The following is an 18,526-nucleotide window of genomic DNA, read 5'->3' on the forward strand; positions in this document are numbered from 1 at the left end:
TCCCAGGACCCCGGCACACTGATCCAGAGGAAACCAGACAGAAGCTGTCACAGAAACAAGGGCAACTCTGCTGGAACCAGCAAGCTCCTTCATTTATCTCCAATAAATCAGGGCTTCCTAATAAAGTCATACTTATTTGAAAATTGCTCACAAATTCCAGTTCACTAGAAGTATCTAAGCAGCAAAAAGATACATATTTTGCTGCTTTTTGCATATTACTTTTATTTCCTTCCTTCCTTTCTTCCAGCAATTTCTTTCTCTTATTTTCATCAGCATTTAGAGTGCAAATATCTTTCCCTCCCCTGACCCTGTTCTAGGCTATTCCCCTTTTTGGAACTGTTTCTGAAAAGAATTTGTTTTATAGTAGTTCCTAACATTTAAACTTATTTTGTATGTGACATATGAAGGAATGAAGGAGGAAGAGGGAAGGTTTTTATAAAGACAGAGTTACTACAAAAACTTTTTAACATGGTAATGGCCATAGAGCCCGGAGAATAAATCATATGTAACACAGCAGACTTGTGTATTAATTTCACCTCTAAGGCCTGTAAAACTACCAAAATATTTTTCAAAGATTGCTAACTACCACTCAGGTAGTGAGCAATAACAATTCCTTATAGACTGACCACCCCAAAAGGTTGCTTTGACCCTTTTGTAATGACTGGATCAGGGATTAAGGAATGGTAAAAGAAACAAACTCTTTTTTTTTTTTTTTTTAAACTAATAGCTACATTCAGTCCCTCGTGTTGCAATTGTTGCAGTTAGCATTGAAATTCTATTTACTAATTTACTATCAAAATGCAGCCTATTTATGGTTATTTTAGTTTGAAATACATGCAGGCGTTCCAAATTTATAAACATTTTTACTTATTAAATACAAATATAGGTATATATATTTTAATATATTTATGTTCCATAAGAAGAAAGAGGAAGAGATACAATAGCGATGTTTACATGGGATAGGGAAAAAGAAGTGTGAGGACAGAGAGAAGATAAAATGCGGTAACAGAAGACATTAGTTACGTTAACCTGTCCACCGCATGAAGGGCTCTTATTCGTATTTCCAAGACACCAATTACTTCAGGCTTTGGGTTAAGTGTTTTGGACTTCCATGCAAAAAAAGGGTGCACCAGAACACCCCTGTATATAGCTCCCGAGTCACAAGAGTTTAGGGACAAAGCGCAAATTGGACAGCAAGGGGGAGACACTACCTACTGAAAGAAACCAAGAACCTGGGAATGGCTTTGAAGAACTTCAGAGTGTGAACTGACAGAGCACTGAGCTAGGACCACAACAGGCTGCAGCAGAGACAAGTTGACCGAAGTTAAAACTGTACAAACATTGCACATTACATGGACGTCTGTATGCCTCAGTAACATCAAACTCAGTGCTTTAAACAACTGAATAACTTAGCATGGTCCCAAATATATCACTTAAACACTCTTCACAGGATTCAATCCAAAATGAGGCTCGAATACTATTATCAATACATGCATTTGCATCACTGGTTTAAAGATACTTGAAAATCCCAAGTCTGTTGGTAAATGTTAGCACAAAAATCACAGATTCATTGAATTTATAAGGCAGTTTTTAGTTCCTCTTAATTATAGTGAGCACAGGGAAATAAATAAATATTTTTGGGAAATGGGAATAAATAAAAAAATAAATATGATAAAAGAACAACAACAACAAAAAAAAGAAGCTAGAGTTACCATTGCATTATTGATGGATTTTCATATCATAGGGAATAAGTATGATTCGTTATAATAAATAAAAAAGCTGTATTACCCTTCTACTAATTACAGTGTATTTACTATGCCATAAATTAAAAATATGGAAAGCAATCATCTTCACAAAGTGACTAGTGTATGCTGATGCTGTGCAAAAGCCACTTAAATGGGCAATTTTGTTGTGGACATATGTCCACTCTACATACACCTACTCCTTGTGTGTGTGTTTATATTAAGATTTTTTTTAAAAGAAACAATCATGTAATCTAATAAACGTACCTTGTCTCAAATGCTTGTCTCAAATGGTCCATGCAGTGACACTGGCATCTGGCAGGGAGGATGGGCAGAGCCAAAAGAGTTGCAGTTTAAGTTCTTTTGTACACTGCCACCAACACAATTCTCCAAAATTTCAGGGACAGGCTTTCTCAGCCAGTGTAGACAGCATGCACATCTCTCAGTGAGGGCCATACCATCAGTTGTGTGCTCTCTAATTCCACAAGTTTCTCAATTTTAGGAACTACGGATGAAGTCAAGTCTCTTGGTTAACATGATGGATGATTTTGCACTATCGTATTTAATTACTGTGTGAACTATCTGCTCCAGCTAAGATGAATATAAAATGTTTTATTAAGTAACAGAAACATCATAAGCGGAATAATACCAATCAATGTTTGTATGCCATGTATTCACTAGAATAGTTGAAGTGTTTTTGCAGCTCTACATTTTTTTTTTCAGATTTTCTTTTTCTTTCATAGCCTTAAATGCTACAGTATATATTATGTGAGATTAATAGAGGTATTATCAAATACTTTATCTGAATGTTTATTAAAAACTAAAGGTTGTATAATGCTGTGAGGAGTCTGCATCTGGGAACTACGCCCATGGACTGACAGAATTTCTCTCCAACGTCCATCTCCACTTGTTTATATGCCTGCTAGCACAATGCACTGGATGCCCTCCACTCCTGCTGCAGAGCACAAGGGAAACTTAAGTGCTTCCTGAAGGCCCAGTATGCTCTATTACATACATGCATTATTGTCCTCGGCAATTTCTTATTCGTACAAAGTATATGCTTTTTTTTTGTGCCTGATTCTGCCTTTGTGATATGCAGAGAAGTGTTTTTCCATAGGTGGTTGCCACTTGGCATCCTCATCAGCCTCACTCTCCACACAGCTGTATAACCTAGTTATTTCCTGCACATGCATCTAAAACTTCCCTGGTAAAAAGTGCATATTAATGCTAACATTTTAATGATAAATACACCGTTTCATCATTTTATGTAGAAGTTGCCTTAATGGCCTTTCAGTTTCACTGTGAATAAGTATATACCGTTACCTCAGCACTTAAAGCAGTCCCTAGTTATCCTTGATAAAACCAGGGAGCAGCGCACAGCTGACGCAACGATATGGAGACAAGGAAAGGTTATTAAATTCACTAAAACAAACAGCGAGAAAACACTTACTTTGCACATTCTTCCGACTGGGGTGCAAATCCTAGAGTGTATTATGAACTGGTCTTTACAGCCTATGAACATATACTATAAGTCAGAGGGAAAGAGGAACTCCCTAGGGATGCTGTCCAAAAAAAGAAAAGTAGCCCCCGTGGAGTCGCTCCCCCTAAGTCATGCCGCCGCCGCTGCTGAAAATACGCAATGAATCCTTCTGCACTTGGAATTTCAGATGCCATAATCCCCCGCAGAATGTTGTCTAATTATTTTATTATGCATAATAAATGTAAAATATTTATTTTAGTTTACATAATTATATTAAAAATGTATGCTATTTATTCTCAGTCTTGTAAGGCATCCTTCACAAGTCATATACTTCACGGAAAGGTGCATTTATGGAATTCATGCTGTTTTGCTGGCCTGGCTTTGTGATTTACACAGCTTCTAAACCTTTCTTATCTCTGACTGTGGAACATCCCCATTCCCCTGGATGCTGTCCTCCATTCCTTCCTTCCCCTGGCCACCACAGGTACTCCATGCAAAATTAAACCACGCGGCAGAGTCCCAGACAAGCAAGAGTCATTTTCTTTAACTGCAGCACAGGGACGGCACAGAGTTTGTTACCATTATACCTGTCCCACAGTCTCTTGGTCAAAGTTGTAGCAATACTCATTCTGTAACGTGAAACTAAGCCGGCGTTCCTCTGAGCCCTGAACTCCAGCAAATTTGAACTGAAAAGCAGGGCTCTGCCTTTTGACACAGCCCTCCAAACAACGTAATCCAAATCCATTTGGTACTAAAACACCCCTATACTCACACCCTGAACATAAATTATTATTTCCCTAAGAAGCTGTGATAGTCACATGGAAAGTTAGTATTAATGATACTTGAATTTGAAGCCTACAACTAAAATGAGATTCCTAATTCCATAGGAATTATGTTAAACACAGGCTCAAAACTCGTTCTATTTCTGAAAATGCTGTGAATCTGCATCTTTCACTGGTATCATTGGGCATATATATATTAGTTCAGCACTTCAGAAATCAGGTTAAATTCAGGTGCCTAAATATATTGCAGGTCTAAAAGCTCTGGCCTCAGAATAGTCCATTTTAGAAATTAGTTGAAGTTCACAGGCATTACTCAGCTTCACGATGTTACGTGACTCTTTGCTTCTTACTGTGCCCATTGCAAAATGCAAACAGTATTTTGGATGGCATTACTCTAGGCCCGTGCAATTTAAAAAGTTTAGCTGCATAACACATCTTTTGTAAATGACTTGGAAATATAAAATAAGCATTGCATATATAATGTTGGCGTCTGAGGCTGATTCTGTATTATAAAATTGCTGTGAACTTTAATTAGGAGTAAACGAATATTTTGGTGTGATGAAGCACAGTAATATAAGAATGGTGAAACACACTGATTTGAAAATGAAAAGCAAAAACGTGTGTCATTTAAAAAAATCTAAATAGAATTAACTTAATTTTAAAATACAAATGTGGAAAATATAGCAGAAACTTTTAACAAGGAATTTTTTATTATATATATTTTTCTTTCTTCAAAAGGAATTGTATTTTAAAAACTAGACGGAACATATAATTTCTAATTATAATTACTAGAAGTTGTATCATGCTATATAGTGAAGCAGAAGTTCACTTATTTGTTAACAATGTGCTAAAGATTTAGAAAAAAATATCAACTATTACAAAAAGTACAAGAAGTAGAGGTGGCTGATATTAGTTTTGCAAGAATATTTACTTCCAATCACAAACATAGATTATAAAAGCAATTCAATCAAAAAAAAAAAGACCAACATTTGCCATTTCCTTTTGGGAATGTGCGTGCTATTGAGAATATAAAATTTGTGCGATGGAAATGCTAGATTAGTTTATTATTCACCTGGGGAAACCACATCCATTCATGTCTGTTCCTAGTTACAAAAAGACTTTCCCATGCTGAGTGTTAGAGGGAACAAATTCCCTTTTCTGTTTCATGCAGCCAAGATCTTTTCCCCCATGGTATCTTACAGTCTATTTCACTTTAGTTTTTGCAGCTAAGAAAAAAAAAGTTATAGGTGCCTGTATAGTCACAAATGATTCAGATTTTCCTAACAGTTCCTAAATTCAGATTCACTTCTTTTAATAGCCTGCCTTTCCGTACTTCTAGCTCAGGTCAACTAGCCTCTTGCTCAGTAGACAAGAGGCAAGAGGTTTTGCAAAGTAACTGTTCACAATTTCTTCCTGAAGAACTCAAAAGCTTGAAAGCATCTCTAAGAACCCACCGAGCCGGACAGGAATAATTACAACATCTTGTATTCGGAGCTTGTTTATTCGAGTGTCCCAAAGTATAGAATACAGAGGTGACTCCACCGATCAGTGGAAGGAGGTGTGGTGATAGCACCAACAGTGCTCTGCTCCAGATCCACGCACAAGATGAGGAATATTCCTCTCGCCGAAGCTACAAAGGTCGTTAAAGAGTCTGCAGTTGCCAAGCAACACCCAACAGCATCATCTGAAACAGCCTGGGTGAACTCGGAGCACGCCGGCTGAGCTGGAGTCACCAAAGTGAGAACTCAGGCTCCAGGCATGGGGGTGAATTTCATCACCGGGCCAGCAGAATTTAAAATCTCGATTTCAGGTTTTCTGTAGGTGACACTCACACGAGTAAGTACGATCTGCTGAACTGGTGTGAAGGACATGATTTACAGGGTTGCTAATACCTTTTCAGGAAAACGGGTAGCACTAGCTGAGCTGACAAGGAGGCAAGGTGTGAGTTCCTTAAAAATGTATTAAAACAAAAAGGAGAAAAAAAAAGAGAGAGTTGGGCAGAGCACATAAAGCATATTTGCCAACAAGGCTGCCTAATATCCCAGGACAGTGGAAACTGGCAGGCACAAGCAGGACTGCTGGGCTAATAAATACAGCAGCCCCTCTGCTGGCTCCTCCGCGGCTACACGAAGTGCCTTGCTGCCTCTGTGAGCTTGCAGCAGCAGCAGCACAGCTCTCAGCGCTGCATCCCTGCCAGATGTTTTGCAGCTGAGCTCAGAACGAGTTTCCTGCAGAATCAAAGCTGCATCAGCTGGTATCTGTAGAGCTCAGCCTCCAAAGAGTCAAAATTGGCCTATGAGGAATGGAAACTAGCACCCTGTTATCGTGAAGCATTTATTTTTCAATAATATACAGGCAGGGGGTCTTAGAGATTTCTTGTTAATCCTGATAAAATGACTAAGTTATGTTTTCTTCTACTCTAATAACATCCAATATAATAAAATACTTGTAAAAACCTGCCATTTCTTGAAATTCCTATCCCATACAGAAGACTGTCCATCTGAAGAAAAGTATCTCCTGTCTTTCACTGCACAGAGCATTAAAGTTATTTTGTCATACTAAGCAGGGGAATGACATTTACTCCTTGTGCAAGTGTAAGAAACCCACAACTGCAAACTTTGATTCATACCCACAGCGCTCCCACTCCGTAGTGTCTCCACATCAGAAGCTCAAACCCCCTGCACCTCACCTCTCTACCTAGTTCTGTAGTAAGTCCATTCCTCTTGACCATGACAAGCGGATGAGCACAAGATTAAGCCTTCCGAAACATGCAGGCTCAAAGACACAGCACCCCTGTTACCTTCACTGCTGCACAGCATGTCACGCTATCACATATATGCTCTCACTTGCTTCAACACAGATCTTTTAACATAACCATTTTGATGAATAAAACAACACCTGTCCTTAAATGACGTAGCAAAGCCAATAGAAACATTCAATTTTTGAGAGAAAAAAAAAGGGGGGGGGAGGATGCCATAAGGTAGAAGCACAGAAAGGGAAGCCACCCCCTCCAGGTTATCAAATTCATTTCTCCACAGTTCTAGGCAGTAATTTAATGGGAGCTCAGTAAGAGTTCACAGAACATTTGCTCCATATGCACAGACCAACAAAAATTTTTGTACAGAAAACACAATATCTGCAGAAGCTTTCTGTACAGAAGCTTTCTTTAAAGAGGATCATAAATACTTTGAAACTAGGTATTATGAGAGTGGCTAGCCTTTGTTATACAATCTTGTTTTAGGAAACTACATTAAAACTTATACTAAAAGAACATTACAGTTGTATGCTCAGCATTAAAAGAAAATACAAAATTCTACAGTGGTATAATCAGATGTTTAACTTTCTCCTCTCGCGTGCATGCATCACAGCACATGCATCTAATTCCATAGTCATATACTATTTATCAAATAAAATACCAATTTTTTAAAAAGTTTTTGAATGTCAACTCTTGTAAATTACTTATGAACAACATCTATGGATTATTTTATAATGCACACATACAATCCACCTCACTGCAAGATATTAAAGACTGTAGGGAGTGTATGTATAAGAAAACTAAAGAATCACTAACGAAGCAATATGAGATCATTATTAACTAGCCTATAATGAACAAAAGACACTTGGGGTGAGCACCACAAGTAATTTCACCTGCCCATTCATGTGGTTTCTGAGAACTTAATCTACTGTCCTAAGAGGGTGGGTTTTCGTGGTGTAACATGGGAAATTTTGCCATGCAACAACCACCCTACAGCCACTCTCACCCAATCAGCTTGGCTGGCAAGGAGAAGGAAAACTGAACCAGAAAAAAAGACTGCGGCTCTTTAACTAGCTCCAGTTGCTTCCAGTTCTAATAAGTGTCTGATGAGTATTTAGGTTGCTAAGCCTTTTAGGGGACTTTTCCTTTCTTGGTGAAATGGTTGCAACTCAACCGAGAAAAATTTCAAAACAGCAACTGATTTGAAAAGGCAATGTAGATAAGCGGTCTCACCATGGAGAATTCTAACAGACACCAGAGCAGCTGTGAAACAAACACTCAACATTAGCAATGCAGTGTTACCACTAAAAGGTTTCCCATCATTTGTTTTTCTTTATAAAGTAATACCTAAATACTGAAGACTAAGTTTTTAAATTTAGCTCCTAATTTAATATGCAATTACTGCTGCCCTGATGGTGTTTTAATGGCAATATATTTTTATTGGTGACTTCAAATGAACCTCATCTGATCACCTTAACCCTTCTCTCATCATGCTTTAGTTAATGACTCATTACCTGTAGTCACACCAGGGACATCTGTAAGGCTTTTCTCCAGTATGGACACGCTTATGTCGTGTCAGATGCGATTGTGTTGTGGAAGCGAAGTTGCACTCATCACATTTGAATGGTTTCTCTCCTAGAAGGTGACAAGAGAAGATATGCATTATCAATTTTCATCAACAGAAAAGGAAAACAAATCTAAATTTCTGGCAACCCCCTTGGGACAGGTTTTAGTCCATGTATAGATCACAACAGCAAATGAAAAATACATTATCAAATACAACGTATACATTACAAAATACTACTCTTACTATGGCATATACACTTCTGACACCAGCTGACTTCCCATGTGGTGTTATAACAGCAAAAAAGGAGGAGGAAGAACTGTATGAAACAGGGTAACCAAGTTACATGGGCCTTATGTCATGAAAATATCTTCACCAGGAGAAAGGCATTCCTCGCACCCTGTGTCTTCTGTTGAAGCTGGGCCCATGCACAGACTAGAAAGAAATGTTTTTAGAGACAGAAGGTGAGAAATCAGTCTGGAGCTTGCATTCAGTGCTCAGAAATGAATACATCTAGGAAAAAAATATTATTATTTTTTTAATATATCTCTGCTCCAACATTTTTAATGCATAAACTGGGGCTAAGAATATGAAACAACTCAGTACTCCATCCCCCTTCTCTTGCTTGCTGTTCTTCTGTCCTTGTGAAGATTTTCTGAAAAGTGGGAAACTTTCAGCAAAAAGACTTAAAAGGTTAATGGGGAAAAAAATAGACTAAATATTTTCAGAAGACTAGAATTCAATCTCTGCTGAATGTACAACAGCACTGAAAAATTCTAGAGGACTACTAATTAAAGAAAGATAAAGATCTCAACTCTAGCTTATAAGTTATTATGTAAAAAGAGTATTTTTCCATTCCAGTTGAGGGGTGGAGCCCTCTGAGAGCACAAAGATAAAATCTCATGACAGATACACATACTGTGAAGCCCAGCTAAGACACCTGCATCCCATTTTTCCAACTAGTTGCACCAGAAATACTCTGTGTGGCTTAAAGGCACATATAATTACCACTTAGAGAGGAGACGGGTTCCTTTTTGTATGCAGAAGACAGAAGGCAGCTCCTAACATAGGCAATCTTGATCGTATTGTGGAAGCCTTCAGAAGTATTTATATCTTAAAGATTACATAAGGAATCAACATCCCTAACTTAAGAAGTCTAATTAAAACTGCGAGGGACAGACACCTACCTTGTACACTGTTCAGAGGTCTAGAATAGGAGGCCTCAAAACTGAACCCTAAGTCTCTAAGGAGGCACAACCTGCAGTTTTTCAGAGTGACAGCAAGAAACCCATCGCCAGCAGAAGACACATGACTACCAAAGGGCACTCCCGAGCAGCCGTGCCTCCAAGCCAGATTTTCCAAGCCTGCTAAAAGCACGAGACAATCAGGACTTCCACAGGGACTTTGCCAGAATTCTGAGCAGACACAGAAATCTGCATTTCTCATTTCTGGAGATTGCTTTTTCCCCCTCTCAAGCAAAAAAAGAAATGCAGGGTCCTTGGGCCTGAAAAGCCTGTAAGGATGGACAATGGAGCAGCTTCTGAAAGTGCCATAAAGAGCTGGAATAATTGCTCCTAGCAGCTGCGGCAGAGAATTTCACCTACTATTTTTCACTTATTGTTTCATGGGACATGGAAAGGTGAAGGGGCAGGACACAATGCAGAAGCCTCTATGCTGGACAAATTGAGACTGCTAGAAAGTATGTCTTTCTGCCCCAAATGGGGTTTTCTTGTCAGACACTGACTCTCTGTTCAGGAGAAACTGATTCTCCCAGCAGCTCGAATGGTATTGGCTTCATCTTCAATTAAACTCTCTGGGAGGCCATGGACTCCCTAGCAACACAACCTGTTCTTGAACCGAAGATTTCCTCTGTCTGATTTATTTTACCTTCCAGCATTGAAGACAGCAACATACTCAAGCCCAAGTAGCAAAGCTACAGGCATTTTAGGTAGCATAGATGCTTACTTTAAATTCTTTCATTTAAAACGCATTTGAACCTTGCGAGCTCGCCCCCTTGCTAAAAAGCAGATCTGAACTAAGCGTGGATTTTCAGTTTGCCATTTGGTGGAGGACGCGTTGGGGAAGGGCTGCTGCTGTGCTGGGGCAGGGCCAGAGGAGCTGACAGATGAGTGAGGGCCCGTGGAAGCCGGGAGGGCTTGGAAAGTCCATCGTGACCAGAAGAAAAATGATAATCCTCGCCCACTGCTCCAGGAAGTTTCTCCTCAGGAAATCCTTGTGGCTAACTGCTCCTGTCAAGTGGACGATGTATAAATTTCACCTGACAGAAAATACATCACAGCAGTACCACACAACAGAAGCCAACTAAACTGGGGAAAAAAATGACTGCCTAGCATGGCCTATAATTCTTAGCAGCTGCACAAGGGGAATAGTATTTATTTTTACTGAAAAATTAACCAGGTCGGTATGTACATTAGAAAAAATCTAAAAGATTAGGTATTTCTCTGGGTTGAGGGCAGGGTTGGACTGAAGAGCTGTAGCAGCAGTACTTCTTACTACTCATTTTCTTTTTCTTTATTATCTTCAGGAGAAAATGTTCTATATCTGTCTTTGTGTCCCAATTTTCCTTCTCCAGTCCCCGCCCCCAGACATTTCAGCCATCGAACTTTATTTGACTTTTATACTGGCTGCCATTACACAGTCCAGAAGGATTCTCCCTCAGCCCCAGTCAATTAATATAAAATTAAAATCAGAGAAATCAAAAAAGCAATAATGACAGTATTTTAAAATAATATTGCATTCAATAATTATAAAATGGTGTATTGAAAAATGTGGGGGTAAGGACAAATTCTACCTATGTAAAGATTTAAAAAGGAAAGCCACCAGCCCTTACCAGTATGGAAAACTTCATGCCTCACCACCCCTAGCTCTATCAATAACAAACCCACAAAGAGAAGGACAGGTGCCCCAGAATGCCCTGATGGTCAAGAAGCTCTGTGGGAAAAAAAGGAAGGACACACCTTCCAAAATTAAAGAGCAAGTATCTTTGTGTGTGTTTTTGTTGTTGTTGTTGTTGTTTTGTTTTTAACATAAGCACTTTCAAAAAGCATGATTTCTAGCTAGAGCATCACAAAAGAAGAAATGGTTTTGCTTTTTTGACAAGAATACTGTGAGCAACCTCTGAGGTACTTTAATTGTCTAAGTCACCTGACACACAAAATTTCAGCTCCAACAAAGCTTGCAAAAGAAATCAATAAAAGGGTGAAATGGTGGGGAGCACTACTCTGTACATAACAGGCAGTTATTAAGCCGGTCAGCCTCAGCTCTGCACATTCTACTACTCTTAAAAAATCATGACTAAGGCTTTTTTTCCTCCTGCCTCTCTTCAAATTCTGCACTGATTTCTTTAAGCATCCGTCTTATCTTTTCATCCCAAATTACAGCTTTCCTTTTCTTTCTTCCTTCCTCTTTTCTCTTAAATTACCTCTTTTTAGTTCTCTGTCTTTGATGATGAGCTTTTCAGGACACAGAGCATACCTTGCTGTAATCATAAATTTCTATGTGCAGTTATGTTCTCAACATATAATTTTTAGAGGAAAAATGAAATAACACAATAACAAAAATTACAAATCTTGGTGATAGATGCTTACTTGGGGATGGCAAAGTGAAGATTTTATTTACAATCATGACTGTCCAGACAATTTCCACCCATAAATTATACAAGCATTTATATGAAGATCCAGCTTTTATATAAATGAAGGGAAAAATAAATAAGTCTAATGATGCCTTCAAATTAAAAGTCTTCAATGACTTATCAGAATCTTAGCGAGATGGAAGAAATTTTCCTCAAAAGGAAACCATTGCTTTTAGTCCTCTTTGTCTTTCATAGGATGTGCTATGCAGGACAGAAAGAATCCCAGAAGTTTTATTTGTCCTAAGGAATGAGTAGACATCAAAATGTGGCCTTCTGCTTCCAGGCTACAGGTGTTTTCTTCTTATTTCCAACAATTCCTAGCTGTTTTTGGGACTGTTCCCTGGAGGGACACTTCCAGGCTTGCTAACGAAGACTGAAATACATTGAAGCAAGTTCTATTTGCTTTTAGTTTGGTCATCTTTTTTTCGCATATGACATACAAAAATAACTTCATCCTTAATTACTTTTTGTTTGTTTGTTTGTTTTTTTATAACAAACCCAAAGGGGTGGAAAAATGATCTACTTGACAATTTCTCTTAAGTAGAGAGAAAGTTTTTAAGATACCCAGGGTTTTCGTGTCATTTACGGCTAGAAGTTTGCTCGAATTAAGTTCTACACTGTGCTGAAAATGTTGGCACAAAGCACAATGAAAAACAACACAGATCCTCTTCAAATTTCACCTCATGTCCTGTTGAAAAGAGCGGTAAGTTGCCTTAACTGTGCTACATATTCTGTGGTATTCAACACTATTTTTTTAAGCTGTGGTGGGGAAGTTGAAGGGATGAGGATACATTATACATTAAATTCAATGCTGAGTAATGTAGCTACACATTAAAGTCAAAGAGCAGTTCACTTGAGAAATAGAAACACAAAGTGAGTCACTCATCTGGATAAAAACACATATATTATTAAATTTTCTTTCTTTATTACATTGACCTGTAAATGTCTTGAGAAGCGCAAGACTGAAATGAGTGAGCAGAACCGATCATACAGTGATCTGTATGATATAAGTCACCATCTTCAAAAAGTTATGAAAATATTTGAACAAAGACACAATCTGCCTAAGCATTTCCAGAGGTTCAGGGTAACTCCCATAGAGCTGCTGGTACAGTAAGTGTACTTACCCTCTAACACTACTACTGTGATGGACTTCTGTGATTCCCAGGAAGATGCCACCATAAATGACCTGAGAAGCAGCTGTAGCCTGCTATTGTGTAAAAGATGAGGATGGGGTTTTTGCAATTTGCAGGAGTACTAACTAACATAAAACATGAGTTTCACACAACAGAACACAGCTTGTGACTGATCAGCACTGTTGGAATGAGCCACTTATGACAGTACAAAATGGAGGTTGACTGGGAAAAATGTAGAAGAAGCTAAAACTACTGTGATACTGAAATGAAGTCAAACAAAGAAGGAGAGCAGAACAGTAACAAGAACAACAACAAAATTAAAATTAAGAATTGTTTTCATGTTTTTATTTCAAGCCAGAAACAATTCTATTTTCTTTTTTCTTTTTTTTTCCCCCCTGTCATTTTATAGTTTATTCTGATTAAGACAAAGTATTTAAAATACATGATACAGCACTTATGTTTCATGAGTCTTTTTTGGTGGATGATTTAGAGGTTATTTACTATTTATATTATAAAATTCTGATAATCCTTTAAATTCTTTGTAGAATTCAACTCATTCTAAATGCAGCCAACACTAACATTTGCAACATTATTTATCTTCCTATCTTAGGGCAGGTTTTGATTTTTTTTTTCTGGGACAAAATATGAATTAAATAATCTGGTTAAAAATAATCTTGTCTAAAAAGAGAAGAAATAGAGTAAGAAGCAAGAGCATCAAAAGTCTAAGTGACCAGTCCTACAGCCAGTTCCCCTCTTGTGTCAAATATCTATCAGAGCAGCTGAACGTTTCTCTGGGGGTGTCAGGACACCTCAGACCTTGAGGCTGGGATGAGAGGAGGCTTGTTAAGCTGGTCAAGACTCCTCAACTACCTCTGAGGATTTGCTCATTTGCCCTTGAATCAAAGGTCTCTGACAGGTGATAGAAGTAAATCTTGGATTGGAGGATGTTCTCTGTCAGCCCCCTCGACAGTTTGTGTTACAGTAGGGAATTATTTAAGCCATTTAGACCATTTTTGATACCTATCCCTTTCAAACCTGACTGTAATTTGCTTTGGCATTCTGCTCAGGGAAAATTGTGTCAACTGGGGACACAGAAGAAAAAATACAGGTACAAAGAGGAGTGCGTGCAGCTAAGAACTGAAATAAAGTTGTGCACTGGATGAAAATACAAGGGAACCCATGTAAGTGCAACAGTGCAGACAAAGGTGGATTGTGTCATTCTCCTTGAAACAAATAGAAGCTACAGATAATTTTTCTGCTAAAGAATCATCTCTGATTGTTTGTGCCACAGAGGCAGATAAATGCCAAAAAGATAGATCCCTCTGCCTCTGAGATACTGTCCTGTATAGTATAAAGTTAATAGCAAAGTAATAACGAGCCTCCAGTCCTGACATAAAATATAAAGTTATGCCTGCTAGATGCAAGCTTCATGATCTATAACCTGTGAATCCCTGTGATCATAGCACAAAAGCCTCTACCAAACTGGCAAAAGAAGGGCAAAACACTATCCAAAATGTGGACAGCTTTTCATGAGGAACATACTGTTTTTCAGCCTAATTTTAGACATAATCCAGGAAATAATGAAATATGTTTTTCTATTAGCTTGAGGCCTATTGATACAAAACCCATAAATATATAACCTATGATAAGGGTTTACATTTCTGATAAATTAGATATGTACTCACACGGAAGGTAAAGACAAGACGTGTAAAGACAAGCATATCCATTTGTTCCACTTTTCCATTCTGAAATCACTGTTTACCATCTGTGTGGCTGCACTCACCATGAGTTCAATGCATAGACATGATCCCAGTGTACCACATGGCAGGCCAATAAAAAGCAAAAGATAGTTCCCTTCCAATTGATAACAATGATTTATTCCTACTAAAAATAAAATAAAATAAAATAATTTTCATTCTCAGTCCAGATTTGGTAATCTTCAGTCAATGTGTGAAAATTCTTAAAAGTTCCAGAAAAATGGACACTATTAGATACAACTGAAGCACACAACTTTTATTCCAGTGGTTACAATTGCTCATTACCATTCATGGACTGTTTTACTACAAAAGCTATTATACTTATATGCTTCTTCTTGGACATTTTAAAAATACAACCATCTTGCAGTAAATAGGAACTGACTGGGGCAGTACTGTATTGCAAATGTATGTTCCTTGCTATCAGAAGAAAAATTCAGAAGTATGATTATTAGTTAGAATTATAGGACAAAATTGGCCTTCATAGTTTATATACAAAGAAAGTCATTTCAAAAGTATTTCCAGATCAACACCAAAATCCCTGCCTTTCTGCAAGCATCAGACTTCCTCCAAACATGGTTGCCTTAATAAACTGAAAACGGGGTAAAAAAACATGGCTTCAGGCTCTCAAGAAAGAGAGTAGCTGCTCTCCAGGAAATTAAGCATTTTGATGGTAAGTGTCCTGAATTAGGATTATTCAGGGATATAATAAAATCTCCCACAGAGATTCCTTTGAAAAATCCATGGAAAATTCATGATATAACTACAGCTTCTCATTTGTTAGCTATTTCTTTCCACTGTACATTAGACAATGGTCACTTAACTCATACAGCAATTCCTGATACTATATTATTCTCATGCTAGTCAGTAAAACAAAAACTGCAGTGGTTTAAGCAGTGATGCTTCTGCCTCTGTTTGAACAAAATCTATTCAAATAATCAAATACTTACTAGGAACTGCTAAAAACCACAATTAGTGTAAAATGTATTAATAAATGTTTAATACTTACACTTTTTCTGGTCTTCTGAAGCTAAGAACCAATTTAATTTTATCTGATATTAAATTTTTATAACAAGGTGGTAGGAAAGCTTTACTAATTCTGGGAGATAAATCCTGCTTTACATGCTAACAGTGTGGTAACTTTTAAGGTAGCATCTATTAATTACAAACTATCTTAAAATCATGAAAGGGCAAATGAAACAACACTAGCTTTCAACATTGTCTCACTCCAAAATAATGGATTAATCTATATGTAGTCTCTAACTTTCACCCAGGGACATTCTAGCAGACTCTTGCAAAATCTTCACAGTAGGTAATCTATTTGGGCCTTGGAAAAAAAAATAATATACTTAGTGTTCATTTAAAGAAGAAAACCAGTCTTTACAGTTCTACTTTCTTTAGAAAAAACACCAAAAATACCCCCAAAAGCAATTATTCAAACTCACAGCTAACATATTTGATGCAGACCTTGGGCACACAGATTCTACAAAAAAAAAAAAAAAAAAAAAAAAAAAAAAGGCCAAAGTAAACAGTGAGCCAATGTATTATTTGCGCTGTAATGTGCTATTTGACTTGCTTTACTCCCCAGCGTAGAGGGACTGCCTTGCTGGAGAAAATATACCAAGGAGTAAAGACAGTTTTACTGACCTGTGTGTTGCCTCCGATGCTTGGTGAGGGCATGACGTGTCCCGCCGGCAAAGCCACAAAGGTCACAGAGGAACGACTTCTCGCCTGTTGCAACAATAAACAGATGAGGGACTGCGGAGGTCACAGATCATTAAAACATATCTATCAAGGCTTTCAGGGTTACTAATTCCTCCAATCAAATGTTTCCATGTAAATATGTCAAATGGGAATGAAATTACCACTGCGGTTTATTGACTGTGATAAAATCTGAAAAGCACCACTGAACATAATTACATACTTGTCAGACCCATAAAAATTAGCTTTATTATCAATGGAATGGTTTTGTACAACTTCATTTCTGTTAGATGTCTTCCAGATGGGGCTGCTTTATGCACTTGAACAGTTTTTATGCATATCCTGATTTTTTACAATTCCCATACATCTGGCCTTTCTGTGCTGAGTAAAGATTGCCTGGAAAAAAAGTTAATATACTGTATATGTGATTCTGCTTAAATAAAATATATTGAATTTACTAACAAATTAAGGATACTGAGAAATTTTCAACAGACTAGATCAGAGTCATCTTTAGTTACCTTCTCTTTATTAATAAGTATTAAATTATTTTCTTGAATATATTGAAGAGCCCAAGCAACAATAAAAGCCACATTATTCAATACCAGTGGCAATTCAGTACTGTTTATGTTTCTAAAGTTTTCATGACATAAAGAAAACAGGTCTGGGGATTGCTACTGAAATTGCAGCAGAACTTGTATTGCTCATCTTCAAATGACAATTCTTCATTCCAAACCTCTGGAACAATTTGAGAGATTTTGGCAAGCTCACTACTCATTAAAAGTGTGTAAATGCTCTCTTTATTTTTTTATTTTTTTTTATATATAGAAGCTAAGATTTCGCCCTGTTGGCTATAAATACGGTCTATCATTTCACAGCAATATTTTTACTCAGAATGTACTAACATGCAAGGCAATTTCATCCCATAAAGGCCACGTGGAAGTTCATTACGGATTAATATTGCTAGCCTCAGATATGGACTCAATAACCTCAGATACGACTGAAATTAAAAGAATATTTTTTAGAAAAGAGTCATGTTAGTCCTTTGGAGCCAAATTGTCTCCTTTCGCAGTAACGCTGGAGAGGCCTGTGGGGCAATGACGCTGAACTCATTGAAACTAAGAGTCTCCTTCAGATTCTTCCCTGTGGGGAAGGAAATTCGGTTTCTACAAAAGATGCCTGGGTTAAGAGGTCAAGTGTCAAATTGCTACGTCCTCCTGTGAAGATGGAGGGGTGGAAACCTCCACGTCGTTTATTCCCACATAACCAGCCACGCTAACACATGGACTTTCTGGGGAAGCACTGTGTTTTTGGGCAGCGTTAATATAAGCAAGAGACCATCCCATGAGTGGGTTGGCTCCCCAGGGGACACCACAGGGACCGGCTACTCTCTCCCATCCACTGCTACCTTGAGCCAGGCCCATGGGCACCACAGCTCCCTGCCAGACTCAGCACGGCGCAGGAGTCTTGGGCCCCATGCTGTGTGGAGGGATGCAAGTCCTTCCAGACCTCCATGGCAGCCTGACCCCTGCACTAAAATGGGATCTTAAAAACTCTGATTAACATCTACCAGGTAGCTAGGCTAGGAAATATGATTGGCACACATTAATTTTCACTTCAAAACAGGATGAACTATGTATCATTGTCCTATGGACCCAAATCTGATCATGAAAACCACAGATGGAAATTTTCACAGAATCATAGAACTGGACAGGCTTTGGGGCTTTTCTGAAAATTTGGTCCATCAATGAGGGTATCATAAAACAGTATCTAGGTACAAAACATTTTTGGTGCCCCCTTTCATGTATCACTTCTATCCATCAGTGATTATGACAGATTAAAACTCGAAACAGGAAAAGCAGAATGAAAATCCATACTAATAATCCCTATGTTTCACATGAAAAATGCATACATCCTGACTGATATAACAAATTCTGAATTTTACTGTAAAATGTTCATCAGTAAT

General features: G+C 38.0%; 1 protein-coding gene across 2 annotated transcripts in view; it reads right to left on the reverse strand.

The window, feature by feature from the left end:
* The window catches only part of ZNF407 (zinc finger protein 407), a 332,746-nt gene that overhangs the window by 118,352 nt on the left and 195,868 nt on the right, over positions 1-18,526 (reverse strand). For both annotated transcript variants that reach the window (XM_068671344.1, XM_068671345.1), the window contains 2 exons: positions 16,510-16,593; positions 8,274-8,394 (listed from right to left, as the gene is read on the reverse strand). In XM_068671344.1, the coding sequence (XP_068527445.1) occupies positions 8,274-8,394; positions 16,510-16,593 (205 nt within the window). The remainder of the gene's footprint in view (positions 1-8,273; positions 8,395-16,509; positions 16,594-18,526) is intronic.

This window comes from Anas acuta, chromosome 2 (assembly GCF_963932015.1).
Source record: "Anas acuta chromosome 2, bAnaAcu1.1, whole genome shotgun sequence".
Taxonomy (NCBI): Eukaryota; Metazoa; Chordata; class Aves; order Anseriformes; family Anatidae; genus Anas; species Anas acuta.